The following is a 15,079-nucleotide window of genomic DNA, read 5'->3' as shown; positions in this document are numbered from 1 at the left end:
CCAGCTTGTGCCTGACAAGCAGGTAAGCCCAGGAAAGCCTTCCTTACAACTGCCATCCAGGCAGCCTTGCACACTCATCTTCCCCGCGGGAGGTCGGGGCCCAGACCGCCAGGCCTGCGCTGCTTAGGTCTGAGCGAAGCCCCGCGGGACCAGAGAAGAGCTCTCCATCTAACTGAAGAATTCTCTGGAGGCAATAAGACACCAAAATATGATCTTAGATAAAACATCCAATCACAGTTATTTTCTGGCTCTAAGAACAACTGTTTTTTTCTTGTGTTTTTTATTTTTTAAAGACTTCTTTTGATTTGAGAGAGAGAGAGAGAGAGAGAGAGAGAGAGAGAGAGAGAGAGAAGGGGGAAGAGCAGGAAGCATCAACTCTCATATGTGCTTTGACCAGGCAAGCCCAGGGTGTCGAGCCAGCGACCTCAGCGTTCCATGTAGACACTTTATCCTCTGTGCCACCACAGGTCAGGCAATAATACAATTTTAAAAGTAAAACAGAGTGTAAAGTTTTTTTTTTGTTTGTTTTTTTTTGTTTTTTTTGTTTTGTTTTTTTTTTCTTTCATTTTTCTGAAGCTGGAAACAGGGAGAGACAGTCAGACAGACTCCCGCATGCGCCCGACCGGGATCCACCCGGCACGCCCACCAGGGGCGACGCTCTGCCCACCAGGGGGCGATGCTCTGCCCATCCTGGGCGTCGCCATGTTGCGACCAGAGCCACTCTAGCGCCTGAGGCAGAGGCCACAGAGCCATCCCCAGCGCCCGGGCCATCTTTGCTCCAATGGAGCCTTGGCTGCGGGAGGGGAAGAGAGAGACAGAGAGGAAAGCGCGGCGGAGGGGTGGAGAAGCAAATGGGCGCTTCTCCTGTGTGCCCTGGCCGGGAATCGAACCCGGGTCCTCCGCACGCTAGGCCGACGCTCTACCGCTGAGCCAACCGGCCAGGTCTGTAAAGTTTTTTTATGCATCATGGCTGGTCTTTCCCTATAATTACAGTAAGCCCCAAGCTACCTAATTTATTATGGGACAAAACATCCCCAGGCGAAGGTAAGAAATAATCTTATACCAAGAGGGTACACACCACTCATATACCTACTTTGAATTGTTATTATTTATTATTATTGGGCCATGATCAAAATACCAAGTGAGCTGAGGTTCTCCATGACACCTCAGTGACCTGGCCAACCACACTTCATAGGGGGGTGGGGGAGGAGCCACACAGAAGCCGCCTCCCTCCCCACGCCCATCCACCGGGAAGGGGAGCTTGGGCTTCCTCCCCAGCTCACCCTGCACCCTGCAGCCCAGCCCTCAGCTCCCACCGCAGTGTGCAGCTGCCTAGTGCAGTGGGGCCCTGCTGCCCTAGCTCGGGCACCTCGCAGCTGTGCTCTTTAGGCCAGACTGCTCCTTCCCGCCCAGCTTCTGGCCTGCAGGTGACACCACCGCCTAGTGCTCAGGGTTGTCTGAAGGATTACCCAAGAATGTCAGATAAGTGTCTGACACATAACAAGTACACAATACATATTTATCTAGTGCTATAAGTAAAGCTTACTGAAGAAAGGGTGACGTGGATCAGTGTTTAAGGCTATAGAAAGAAAGACAAAGCCAAGCGGTTGACTGTTTGGTCGAGGGGCCCTACCGTTTACTGTCTGACCTTGAACAACTGTGAGAGTTAAAGGAGTCACTATTAACAGTTACCCCAAGACCACAGATGCAAACAGAAGCGAGCTCGCCGTAGGATGGGCTGACAGACATGGACTCCCGTCAGCCCACAGGGTAGCAAGGCAGTCTCCAGGGAGTTTGCTCTCGGCTCAGAGCAGCCTCAACATGCTCTTCAAAGCCTATCATTTTCTATGTATATTAGAGCACGAGAGAGGCTGGGAAGCTCTGGGCTAGGAACTAACCTAGAAAAGCAAAGCAAAATAAGTACCGTTTGAAGCACTGAGATTGTCCCAAGCTTCTAGGGGGCCAAGTAATCACAGTCGCAGACCTACTCATGTACTCCCCGCTAAGGTGTGGCCTTACCGACTACAATTTAAACATTCTGGTAACTGTTTAGGGTTTTAAAGAAGGAACAAGTCATAACCACCACGTCCACAATTCTTTACAGCAGGCTGCCCTGTAAAGCGAAACTTGGGGTCTGCAGCAGCAGAATTCGCCTGTTCTGCTCCAAGGGGTCTGTGTGTTTTTCCAGGCCATTACGGGAGCGAGTAAACCAACGCAGACAGGAGAGCCTGGAGCATTACAATGAGGCTTTAACTGTGCACATTCTCAGAAAGACATCAGAAACTACTTAAAAGGTTTTCACATGAGATTACTACTATCATCTTTCAAGGAGGGGAGAGGGAAAATGGAGAGAACTATGGCTGCTTTACTCTCAGAGGACAGCTCTGAAGGTTAAATTGTACATGGTCTGACTGCAGTACAAACTGTAAAACCTTATAGAAATCTTAAACTTATATTTTAAAGCTCTTGGAAAGCCTGGGTTTAGTGAAAAGGGAAAGAGAGACACAGGACACCTAAGACTCCTTTGTCCAGCACAGCGCCTGCGCACACCATTCTGGCAGCCGCCTGAGGCGGGCGCAAGCTGAGGCCGCAGTCCGAGCTGCAGTGTCCGCCCGCGCCCACGCAGTTCCAAAGAACTGGGAGCGGCCTCCTCTACCACAGCTCCTCTTTGCTGCCTCCGTGGGTTAGTTAGCACACGGGATTTGAGAGACCAAAGTCTAAGTTTCACTCCTCAAAAGGTCCCAAATTAATTTCTAGAATTAAAAAAAGTTAAGATCATTCTCAAGCCAGTCATCTCATAAACACGGGACAGTGGTAGAGGGCTCCACACAGTGACCCACCACCTTTTATTATAAAGGAACCGTCTCCCGCCTTTTCCCCCGAGTCTGAAGTATTTTATCTAATTAATGAAATAGAATTTATCTTCATTTTTTATCATTTTACCACTAATCCAGATTTTAAACCAATGATCTATAATTACCAACAGTGTATAACATGAAATTATACAAGCCTCTGCCATCATTATGACAAGAGGCTATCATGTAAAGAAGAGAGCAGACTCCCAGGCTACGCTCCGTCCTGTGACTCAGGCTGATCGACCCTCGTCCGGGGCCTGCCACTCACCGGATGTGGTCAGTGGGTGACGGAGCTTCTTCCTACCCTGGTAACAGTGACCTTTTTATCAGTCAAGCTGACTAATTAAGTCTCAGAAACTCTCAAAATGCCATCAATAGCTAGTTTCTGATCCACCCGGGATACGCAGTGTTAGACAAATTAATGCAATTCCAGAAAAGGCATGATGGTTCTATTAGTCTCAGTAGTCTCACTGAAGTAAGAATACAATTTCCTTCAGGTCTTTGAAATTCAAAAATTGCCCATGGATGGCTAAAGGTCAAAAAGCCCCAGTCTGGGAATCACGGGCATATCTCAACCCCATCAACATATAAACAGTCACCTGCACCTCGTCTTAATAACGTTTTCACCTTCCTCTATAAGAGACTGCATGTGGTGAGACTGGTGAAGACAGAGGGCCATTGGGTAGAGGCAAGAGAAAAGGAGAAGGTGTATCAGGTGGTAATAATAAAGGCTAACACTCAGTAGGAACTTTCTATGTACTAGGCATTGTGTCAAGTTCTTCACCTGGATTATCTCACCGAATTCTGACGATATGAAGTAAGGTAGACGTCCTGTCAGTCCCATTTTACAGGTGAAGACATTGGGTTTAGTGACACTGACTTGCAAGGGCTTCCACAGCTACTAAGTGGAAGCCAGAATGTGAACCCAGTCCATGTGTGGCCCCAGAGCCCATGCTGGTGGCCACAGTGCTATGCTGCCTCCAAGGGAAAAGAAACGGGCCAGGTGGAAGTCAATCTCCAGAAGCATGAGGCCCTTGCTTGCTCTCCCCAGCCAAGACCTGAGTCCCTACCTTTAGGGTCTTAGAACCCATAGTGACGCCGGTCTGCAACATGCCGTCCGCTACGCCCAGCCGGTCCATGTTCAGGAGAAAGGGGGTCACCAAAGTCACGTATGTGGCTCCTGACCATTTCTTGAGGAAATTTAGAGCCCATGTTTCAGTGGATCCACCAACATTATCGAGGATGAAATCAAACCTGGAGAGGAAGAATCAAATCAAAACATCCTGTCAGTCTGTATCCAGGGCTCCCTTTACTCCCATCAGCGGTCAGCTGCAGGGTCCCTTTCAGTGACAGCTCACAGCTGGGCTGTGCCTCCAGCAGAGGGGTGGCTGCTTTGACACAGGAGGACAGGGCATACCCATCTGCCAGATCTTGGGTTGTAATCCAAGATAAGTCAAATGTGACTGACTTTGTCATAAAATCATATTTTCTAATACTATAAGACTGACATAAACAAATGGTTCTTGGTCTGACCTGTGGTGGCGCAGTGGATAAAATATCAACCTGGAATGCTGAGGTTGTTGGTTTGAAACCCTAGGGCTTGCCCAGTCAAGGCACATAAGGGAGTTGATGCTTCCTGCTCTTCCCCCCCCCTCTTTCTTTCTCCCCTCTTTAAAAAGAATAAATTAAAAAACCAAAAACAGAAAAACAACAAGTGGTTCTTAACAAATGATAAACATCTTAGAGTGCTCATAACAGCCCCTCACAACAAAAGTTGTGTAGCCCCACCCTGCCTGTGTAGCTCAGTTAGTTAGAGCATCATCCCAATGCACCAAGGTTGTGGGTTCAATCCCTGGTTAGGGCACATACAAGCATCAACCAATGAACACATAAATAAATGGAACAATAAATTGGTGTTTCTCTCTCTTAAATCAATTAAAAAAAATTTTTTTTAAATATCCAGCTCCAAAAGTCAATACAGTGGTACCTTGAGATATGAACAGACCAACATACGAATTTTTTAAGATATGAGCTGTGACTTGGTCCGTATTTTTGTTTGAGATCCGAGCAAAATTCTGAGATAGGAGTCGTGATTTGGGAAGCTGCCGCTAGTTGGCGTGTTGGCACACGGGTCCAGTATCGGCAGTTTGATATACGAGTTGACTGATTTATGAGCTCAGTTACAGAACGAATTAAATTTGTATCTCACGGTACCATTGTAGTTGAGAAATTAAGATTGCCAAGGTTGAGAAACCCTGACTCAAGCTCTATAAAAACTGCAAAGCTATCTATTCAATATAAGTCAAAGTATTCTGTGGTGCACAGGAAGACTGAAATGACAAGTATGTAAAGTTTTCACTCACAAGAATTATTTGCCTTTAATTCCTCTACAGTCAGAACTGCTTATAGCAGCATCCCCTTCACCTGGATTGTTCTATTTTTGCTTGTTTCATGCATAGCAACAGGATGACGCACAAAGGGAAATCAACAGCCTGCTCTGGGTCTTCAGTCCCACTCTCGCACGCCAAGGAAATCCAGTCGTAAGGGAATCCACAGGGATCAACAGACATTCAACTCCCTACGTCTAATCTAAAACTGCTAATAACCACTACATTCTACTTAAAAGGAATAAACCCAATAAAGCTTTTAAATACTTTTGAAAACAAAAACAAAGATCTATTTAGAGAATGCATGCCTATAAATTAAGCAAACTGATAAATTTCTTTTTGGTAAATCCATTTTCTCTTCTAAATTCATCTGGGTGAAGGCAAACATCCAAACTTCTAAAACCAGCTTCGACTAGCTTTGAGGATCTCGAGTTTTTCATAGGATTAAACTAAAGAAGGCAAATAAAAATGGAAGGATATGAGTGCAGAGAATGACTTCACAAGAAGACTACTGTTTTCACTAGAAAGAGTAAAAATTCTTTTTATGAGTTTAAGTTTCTAAGTTTTCTGCTTTTAATTTTCTACTTCCTTCCCAAATTTTAAATAAACAAACAAAAACAATAATACTTATTTTAAATAGAATTAAGGGCAGCCTGGCATTATAGAATAGGCACCACCTGAAAAAGAAGTCTAGAGACCCGTGGCAGATGCAGCTCTCCCACCAGTGGTGGAGCGGCATGACCTTCATGCAAACCTCATCAGCCTTCCGCCCCCGACTTCAACTGTAACATGGTAGAAAGGGACTGCAGAATTGCAAAGCCCTTTCCTGCTCTAAGATTCTAAGATTCAAATCTAAAAAGCTGTGATTTAGAAGGAGGAACAAATTTATTCTAGATGGATTCAGAGGCCAAACTCCAGGTAGAAGTTATAAAAATCCATTTTAAAGCTGCCAAAAAAAGTAGCAGCCTGCATTTGTAAGCTAGTGAGGTCCTCCAACAGGAAAAGAGTAAGCAAAAGGCATCAGAGCACGCGCCAGAGATGTGGAGGGGCAAACTAGCACAGGTGTGGGAGGCTAGTCTGTGCTACAGTCCTCCACCTGCCAGGTTCTCTGTTCTCTGGTGACATACGCCAGACACATATAAAACTTATGGTGGATTGGGGGCATGGCTTGGCCTTGGCCTCAGTCTCATTGCACAATTTCTGGAGGCAGCAGAAGGTATGAGATCAACCAACACTACTATCTAGAAGCCAGATCTTGAAGCCCAGAGAGGCTTAGGTCCCTGACACGCAGGGAGGAAGGCAGCTGACAAGAGCTCTGGCACCTGAGTTTCCCTCAATGATGCATTAAACAAATATTTTGGGATTTTGCTTATTGAACACTTACTACATACTACCACACTGGTCCACATGGAGGGATACAGCAGGAAACAAGATTCTTTAAAACCCTCTTCTCCTGCCTTGCCCACAGAGACCCTGCTCAATGCCCAGAGGCATTTAACTTGCCCACCCACACATCAAACAGACGGCACCAATATCTGTTTTCCCCTTTCCCTGCGTCGGGATCCTAGAGAGCACTCGCCAGGGCAGCTTCCCAGACTAGAATGCAAGCCCCAGGGCAGGGTCCTGTCTTGTTCACACTGTCTCTGCACCCTGTGCTAGCGCAGCGTCTGGCCCAAGGAGATGCTCCCCGCGGCTGCGCCTGCGTAGGACCACGGCACACGCCGGTGCCAGCTGCTGGCCTGGACAGGCTGGGCACTCAGGAAGGGCTCCCTTTCTTTTCCTTTTTCTTTAAGCCATGGAACTACATTTCTGCACACGTGGGCAAGACAACTGTCTTCTGAAAAGTAATCAAAAAAAGGGACAAAGAAGCTTCTTTGAAAAAGAAGCAGTAAGACAGCTTTCCAAATAGTCCTAGAGCAGTGATTTTCAATTGGTGTGCCGTGGCACACTGGGGTGCTGCAAGAATTTCTAAAACATGCAATACTTGACTAGTTTGTCAGGGAGGTGGACCTCTTTTCCCAAAGACTGTCAAATTAAAAAAATGACAACAGCCATGTAGCCAGGCAATATGAATGAATCAAAATTATACCTATTTTTCCATCAGATCAACAAAAAATATATTCTCAACATCACAAAATGTTAGTAATTAGTTTATGTGCCATGAGCTGAAAAAGGTTGAAAATTGCTGTCCTGCATTATGCTCTCAGTTTCAGCTTTGTCTTGGCCAGCTGACTAGATTAATAAGTGAACCCCCCCCCCCACTTCTGCCAGGGCCACAGTCGGATCAGCAGGGCCCGGGAGAACACCTGGGTCCGCCCCCGTTCAGCACAGTAAGCCAAGTCGCAGCCTGGCATTCCAATGCGCCAAGAACATTCACGGTGATTCCACACTCACATTTATTCTGCCTTTGTTTCTGTGAAGCCCTTATTAAGCCAAAACACTAAAAGCATGTTTAGTAGTAACCATATATTTTCATGCTTTAAGTTCTTCCTGTGGTGACAGATGCCACCAAAAGGAACACACTTCCAATTTTGCCTTCAGACCTATTACAAACCAACAATAAAAGTTAACTTGAAAACTAGCAAAAGACCACGTAGGCAAAATATCTTCCTCTGTGCCTATCCCACTGCGTTACTATGCAATATTAACATCTGGAATCAAAACAGAAACCAACCTAAATGATTTCTAATGACATGGAGTGTTTTTAGATTCTTTTCTAAGATTCCAATGTGATCATAATGCCACCAAACCATCTCGGGCTTGCATTATCAGTTGTTCCTGTCCCCACCTTCCCAATGTGAAGATTGTTCTAATACATACGGTTTTAAAGATTTCAACTGTTCTTCCATATTTCCAGATTTGTAATCAATTACATCATCTGCCCCAAGCTTCTTTACAAGTTCACTGGCATCCTGAGAGCAAACAGCTGTCACATAAGCACCCCATGCTTTCATTACCTGCCAAAAAAAGAAAAAAGGGAGAGGAAAGGTAGAAAACTGACTGCATTTTTTAAAATAGTTGGCACCATGTGTACATATATCAGCCTAATCTACAGCGAGTTCTAAGTGCTTTGCCTTAACAAGAACTTCAGGAAGCCGTCTGTCAGAGCATAGTAAAAATGATTCAACTTTTGTTTACTTAGAAAATTCCAAGAAATAGATGTCATTTTCCCTGTCAATAGGCCAGTCCTATTGTCATGAAGTATAACTAATCCAATTAGATAAGGGCTCAATGCTCCACCAGTATCAGACCAGACAAGAGTTGATAGCCTCAAGTTTAGCTCTTTTAATGATGATGACAAAGGTAAATAAATGCCTCCCCCTCCAATCACAACCTCAGAAAATGACAATTTTAAATATATTCAGAACATAAAAATGCAACATTTCGTCATCTGCATCCCCAATAAGTGTGAGTACAGTCTTCAGTCAGGCAGCTGTGCCAAAGCAACCAACTCTCAGTCCTAGTTAATAAAAGAAAAGGTGCTTTGAAAAAGTAAAGAAAATATGGCCATTTTATTTTTAAACATGGATTACCTTTGAAGTAAAAGACCTAAATATATAGTTCCCAAGATATAAAGTACAGATGCCTTATATTTTTAAAATTATAGGAAATAATTAGACTTAAAAAGAACTTAATTATTCAGGATTTTAGTACCTGAAAGCATCCTACTTCAAAGCTGCCAAACTTTTCGATGATGACAATTTCACAGATTTAACAGGGGCCATTATCAGTCTAATTTCAGAATAGTTACTTGGAGTTCACCAAGAAATTTTTGTACTGACAGTTCCAGGTCACAGGAGAGCAGCTGTTTTCTCCACCCTGTCCAGAGTATTGATTTCCTGAGCTTCCATAATACATGTTGCAAAGGTTCACCAAAAAATTAGAGGTCTGCCATGTTTGTTCACTACTGAATTCCCACTACATGGCACATATAGGTGCTAACTAAATAATCTGTTAAATTTAGGAAAATGAAAAAAGGATTTAAAAGCCATTTATAATTTTATCTAATCTTTCACTTTTATTTTTTTAAATACAGTGGTACCTTGAGATATGAACTTAATTCATTCTGTAACTGAGCTTTTAAGTCAGTCAACTCGTATATCAAACTGCCAATACTGGACCCATGCACCAACATGCCAACTAGCGGCAGCTTCCCGAATCACAACTCGGAATTTCACTCGGATCTCGAACAAAAACATGGACCGAGTCGCAGCTCGTATCTTAAAAAATTGTATGTTTGTCTGTTCGTATCTCAAGGTACCACTGTATTTATTTTATTGATTTTAGAAGGAGGAAGGGAGAAAGTGAGAGACAGACAGGAACATCAATCTGTTTCTGGATGTGCCCTGACGGGAATCGAACCAGCAACCTCTGAACTTTGGGACAGTGCTCTAACCAACTAACCTATCTGGCCAGGGTATTATCTCATTTCTCACTTTTAAAAGCAGTATTGACCAACAGTCAATACTTTATATGCCCAGGAAATCTGAAGAGAGTTATATCATTGAGGAGTGCCCTCATATACAATGTATGATGTTTTACGGGCTGCAAATAGGCACACTTGGGTATAATGACATTTTCTTTTCAACAGCCAGTCCCAATCCAAATTCAAATATGTGAAAAATATAATCCAAGATAAATATCCAGTAACTATACATAAAAAAAGAAACTGTCAAGACAAAAGGAAATTATATTTTAAGCACTATATTTAATGTTTTCTTTAAAAGTATTAAATCCTCAGGAAGAATCTGTTGAATATTGAAACAGTTCAATGAATTTTTCCCCAAATTTCTAGCTTTTCCTCTTTCACTTAGAACTGTCTAGTATCTTTGAACACCACTAAACAATTTTTAAAACAGCTTTAAAAAGCTTTCTTAATGTAAGATAGAACACCAGTATAGAAAACACCTATAAGGCAGATAGCACGCAGAAACAGAAAACCCGCAGCCACTGCAACAGCTCGTCTGTGTGCTCCATCCCAGTTCAAGCCTCTCCCTCCCTAGAAGTCATCATCATCCCGATATTCATAGTAATCACGTCCTTGCATTAATAAATTGTTTTGTTGCCCAAATATGCAGTCCCTAGACACTACAGTTTAGTGTTGTACATTTTTAAAATATGATGTCTTTTTTTTTATTGATTTAAATTTATTTTTTACATAGATTCATAAAATATGATGTCTTTTAAGTCTCTGTTTAACTCTAGGCTCTTCTTCTATCCCTTCACTTTCCTGTAATTTTTCTGTGAAAGAAACCAGGCCGTTGACCGGCAGAGTTTCCCACCGTTTGCAATTTCTGATTGCACACTCAGGGGTCAGTTCTACAAGCTGCTCTGTCCTCTAGGTTTCCAATGCCTTTAGCAAGACTATGGACAGTGTCTGGCAAAGTGATACGAGGCACACTTATCAGGTCTGGCTCTTTTTATTACCACATCATGTTGCTCTTTTTATTGTCTTAGCAGCTGAATACTAGTGGTTGCTAAGTGATGATATTCTATTTCTCTCTTTTTTAATTTAGTTATTGGAATACTCTTACGAAGAAACACTTCCTCTCATATAATGTTTTATTTACTCCAGTGTAAAGTTCATGTAGTAAAAGCAAGACAAATAATTGTTTCCCTTTATCGGTTTTTAAAATAAGTTGGCTGTTATCTTCTAAAAGTGATTGCTTTTTAAAAATATATTATCATGAACTCATGGATTTATATATTTGAAGGGTTTTGATCCACTGTAATTATCATCATTATTCTGAAACTCAAATTGTCAAAACTCTGGGAGTTTCTTCAAGTTGACTCCTGAGTCTTTTTGACATAACTCAACTAATCTTTGATAGTTCCATTGCTACTGAATATATTCCAGGCTCATTCTTATACATTTTGAGCCCTAGATCAGGAATCTGCCATTTCTCCAAGAAGCCATGAATTCACTCAAGCCCCTACCCCCAGGAGCCAGCCAGTTAAACATTCAACCACCATAGAAATGGCCAATAGGTGCCATCCTAATCCTGGAAGCTCAGAGCACTGTTTGATTTTTCTGTTTTTAAGTAAAATCCACACAACATAAAATTCAGCATTTTAACAATTTTTGTGTGGCTTTTAGTACACTCACACTGTTGTGGCAATGAACAACACTGTCTATTTCCAGAACATTTTCCTCACCCCCAAAATAAACCCATGCCCATCAAGCAGTCATTCCCCAACCCCTCCACCACCCAGCCCCTGGCAACCACTGATCTGCTTTCAGTATCTGTGGATTTGCCTCTTCCGGACATGACATAAATGGAATCATACAAAATGTGACCTTTTATGTCTGGATTCTTTCACTTAGCAAAATGTTCTGAAGGTTTATGTTGTATTATGCATCGGAACTTCATTCCTTTTTAAAACGGAATAATATTCCACAGTGTGTATATATAGTTTACCAATTTATCAGTTGACAGACATTATAGTTGCTTCCACTTTTTGACTATTATGAATGTTGATGCTGCTGTGAACATCTGTATACAAGTTTTTATTTGAATCCATTTTTTTATTTCTTTCCAGTGTACACTTAGGGATGAAAGGTACGGGTCATAAGGTAATTCTATGTTTAACAATTTAAGAAACTGCCAAACTGTTTTCCACAGTTAATGAACCATTTGACATTGCAACTAGCAATATACAAGGGTTTCAGTTTCTCTATATCCTTGCCAACACTGTTATTTTCCAATTTTTTTTAACAGCCATTCTATTATGTATAAAATGATATCTCATTGTAGTTTTGGTTTGCACTTCCTTAGTGAACATCCTTCCATGGGCTTATAGCCCATTTGTATACCTTTGAAGAAATGTCTATTCAAGTATTTTGCTAATTTTTTAACTGAGTGTCTTTCTGTTGTTGAGATGTAAGAAGTATTTACATATTCTGGGTACTCTACCCCATTTGGAAAATGATTTACAAATATTTGCTCCCATGTTGTGTGTTGTCTTTTTACTTTCTTGATAGTATCCTTTGATACACAAAATTTAATTTTCATGTTCAATTTATCCTTTTTTACTATTCTGTAGCTGGTGCTTTTGATATCATATTTAAGAATCTGTTGCCAAATCCAAGATCATGAAGATTTATTCCTGTGTTTTCTTCTCTGTTTACAGTTTGGTCTTTGACCCAGTCTGAGTTAGTTTTCATATATGATGTGAGGTAGGGGTGCAATCCTTCTTTTGCATGTGGACATCTAGTTAGCCCAGCACCATTCATTGAAAAGACTATTCTTTTCCCCAATTAATGGCCTTGCTACTCTAGTCAAAAAGTCAATTACCCATAGATGTACTGGTTTATTTCTGAATGTTCAATTCTATTCTATATATGTCTATCCCTATGCCAGTACCAAACTGTTTTGATTAGTGTATTTTTTGTAGAAAAATTTAAAATCGAGATATGTATCTTCCATTTTGTCCTTTTTCAAGATTGTTTGGTAATTTGGAGTCCTTTGCAATTCTAAAGGCATTTTAGGATTAGTTTGTTTTTGCAAAAAAGGCAGCTGTCATTTTGATAGAATTGCATTGAATTTGTAGATCACTTTGGGGGAGTACTTCAATCTTTATAGTATTTGGCTATGGCATCTCTATATATACTCTAGAATCAGCTTATCAATTTTGACCAAATTTCCAACTTCTACCTGCAATGCCCATGACTTTCTTCCCTACATGTCTTACACAGGCATCCCCAAGGTAACTCATATATTATTAATAAATCACTAGAAAGAACAATGATTCCTTCTACATTAGAGAATTTCCTTTTTAGAAGAACAAGCTGAAATTACAGTGAATTTACTGAACCTACCTTTTCCTCAGCTTTTAAGAAAAAATACTTTATGTGAATTTACAAATTCATGAAAATAATAATCTTTCTGTTGACAAGATTAAAAAATTATCTTGGCCCTGGCTGGTTGGCTCAGTGGTAGAGCGTTGGCCTGGCATGCGGAAGTCCCGGGTTCGATTCTCGGCCAGGGCACACAGGAGAGGCGCCCATCTGCTTCTCCACCCCTCCCATTCTCCTTCCTCTCTGTCTCTCTCTTCCCCTCCTGCAGCTGAGGCTCCATTGGAGCAAAAGATGTCCTGGGCGCTGGGGATGGCTCCTTGGCCTCTGCCTCAGGCGCTAGAGTGGCTCTGGTCGCGACAGAGCAACACTCCGGATGGGCAGAGCATCGCCCCCTGGTGGATGTGCTGGGTGGATCCCGGTCGGGCGCATGCGGGAGTCTGTCTGCCTCCCCATTTCCAGCTTCAGAAAAATACAAAAAAAAAATTGTCTTACATTTTTTATAGAAATGAAGAGAAAGAAATGCAGAGATATTCCATGCTCATGGATTGAATTAACATTATTAAAATGTCCATATCACCTAAAACAATCTACAGATTCAATGCAATCCTTATCAAAATCTCAATGGCATGTTTCATAGAAATAGAACCAAAAAAATCCTAATTTTGGATGGAACTACAAAAGATGCCTAATAGCCAAAGCAATGCTGAGAAAAAAATAAAAAACAAAGCTGGAGCTATCACACTACCCAATTTCAAACTATACAACAAAGCTATAGTAATAAAAAACAGTTTGGTACTGGCAAAAAAATAAACACTCAGACCAATGGAACAGAACTGAGAGCCCAATAAACCCACATATATACGGACAACTAATTTACGACAAAGGAACCAAGAATATACAAAGTAAAAAGAAAAGTTTCTTCAATAAATAGAGTTGGGAAAACTGGGCAGCCACATTCAAAAAATTAAAACTAGACCACTGTCTTATACCATGCCTCAAAATTAGAATGGAGTAAAGACTTGAATATAAGACCTAAAACCATAAAATGCACAGAAGAAAATATAGGCGTTAAGCTTCTGGACATTGATCTTAGTGAAGTTTTTGTAGATTTGGTTCAAATGGCAAGGGAAACAAAAGCAAAAGTAAACAAATGGGACTACATCAAATTACCAATCTTCTGCGCAGCACTGGAAACTATTAACAAAATAAAAGGCCACCAACTGATGGAAGAAATATTTGTAAATGATACTTCTGATAAGAATATCCAAAATATATAAAGAACTTGTACAACTCAACAACAAAAATACAAAAACAACTGATTAAAAATACACACACACATGTGCACACACACAGAGTGTAATATTACTCAGCCATAAAAAAGACAAAATATTGCCATTTGTAACAACATGGATGATCTTGAAGTTACTATGCTAAGTGAAATGAGTCACACAAAGAACAAAAACTGTACTATTTCACTCAGGTGAAATATAAACAAAAAAGCAAACAAACAAAACAAAATAAAAACAAACTGATAGGGACAATACAACAGTGGTTACCAGAGGGGAAAGGGTAGAAAGAAGGTGAGGTGGGTAAATGGGGCCAAATATATGGTGATGGATAGAAACTAGACTTTTGGTGGTGAGCACACTACAGTGTATATGGATATTGAATAATAATGTTGTATACCTGAAACTTATAATAAACAATATTATCTCAAAAGAAAAAAAAAACTATAGGGTTAAATAACTAATATTTTTAAAGAGCTAGTATACAATATGTGGCTCAAAATAAGTCTTAAACTATCATCATCATCATCATCAGCCCTATTATTTCTATTGCTCATGTATTACTTCTACTAAAGAAGCCCTGAAGTAGCATGGATAAATCACTTTTCAAAATTAAAAGGAAAAAAAAAAGAAACTGCTTACCTGTATAGCAAAAGTACCAACTCCTCCTGAAGCACCCAAGATTAAAACACTGCAATGCAAAAGATACAATTAATAAAAATATTAAGCCAATATAACTACATAAACAAGATG

General features: G+C 41.1%; 1 protein-coding gene across 2 annotated transcripts in view; it reads right to left on the bottom strand.

The window, feature by feature from the left end:
* RTN4IP1 (reticulon 4 interacting protein 1) overlaps positions 1-15,079 on the bottom strand; it is a 48,115-nt gene that overhangs the window by 10,759 nt on the left and 22,277 nt on the right. For both annotated transcript variants that reach the window (XM_066373555.1, XM_066373553.1), the window contains exons 5-7: positions 14,969-15,017; positions 8,063-8,199; positions 3,926-4,109 (exon numbers count right to left, since the gene is read on the bottom strand). In XM_066373555.1, coding sequence (XP_066229652.1) covers positions 3,926-4,109; positions 8,063-8,199; positions 14,969-15,017 — 370 coding nt within the window. The remainder of the gene's footprint in view (positions 1-3,925; positions 4,110-8,062; positions 8,200-14,968; positions 15,018-15,079) is intronic.

This window comes from Saccopteryx leptura, chromosome 3 (assembly GCF_036850995.1).
Source record: "Saccopteryx leptura isolate mSacLep1 chromosome 3, mSacLep1_pri_phased_curated, whole genome shotgun sequence".
Classification (NCBI taxonomy): Eukaryota; Metazoa; Chordata; class Mammalia; order Chiroptera; family Emballonuridae; genus Saccopteryx; species Saccopteryx leptura.
Note: the sequence above shows the minus strand (reverse complement) of the source record. Positions and strands in the feature narration are given on the sequence as shown.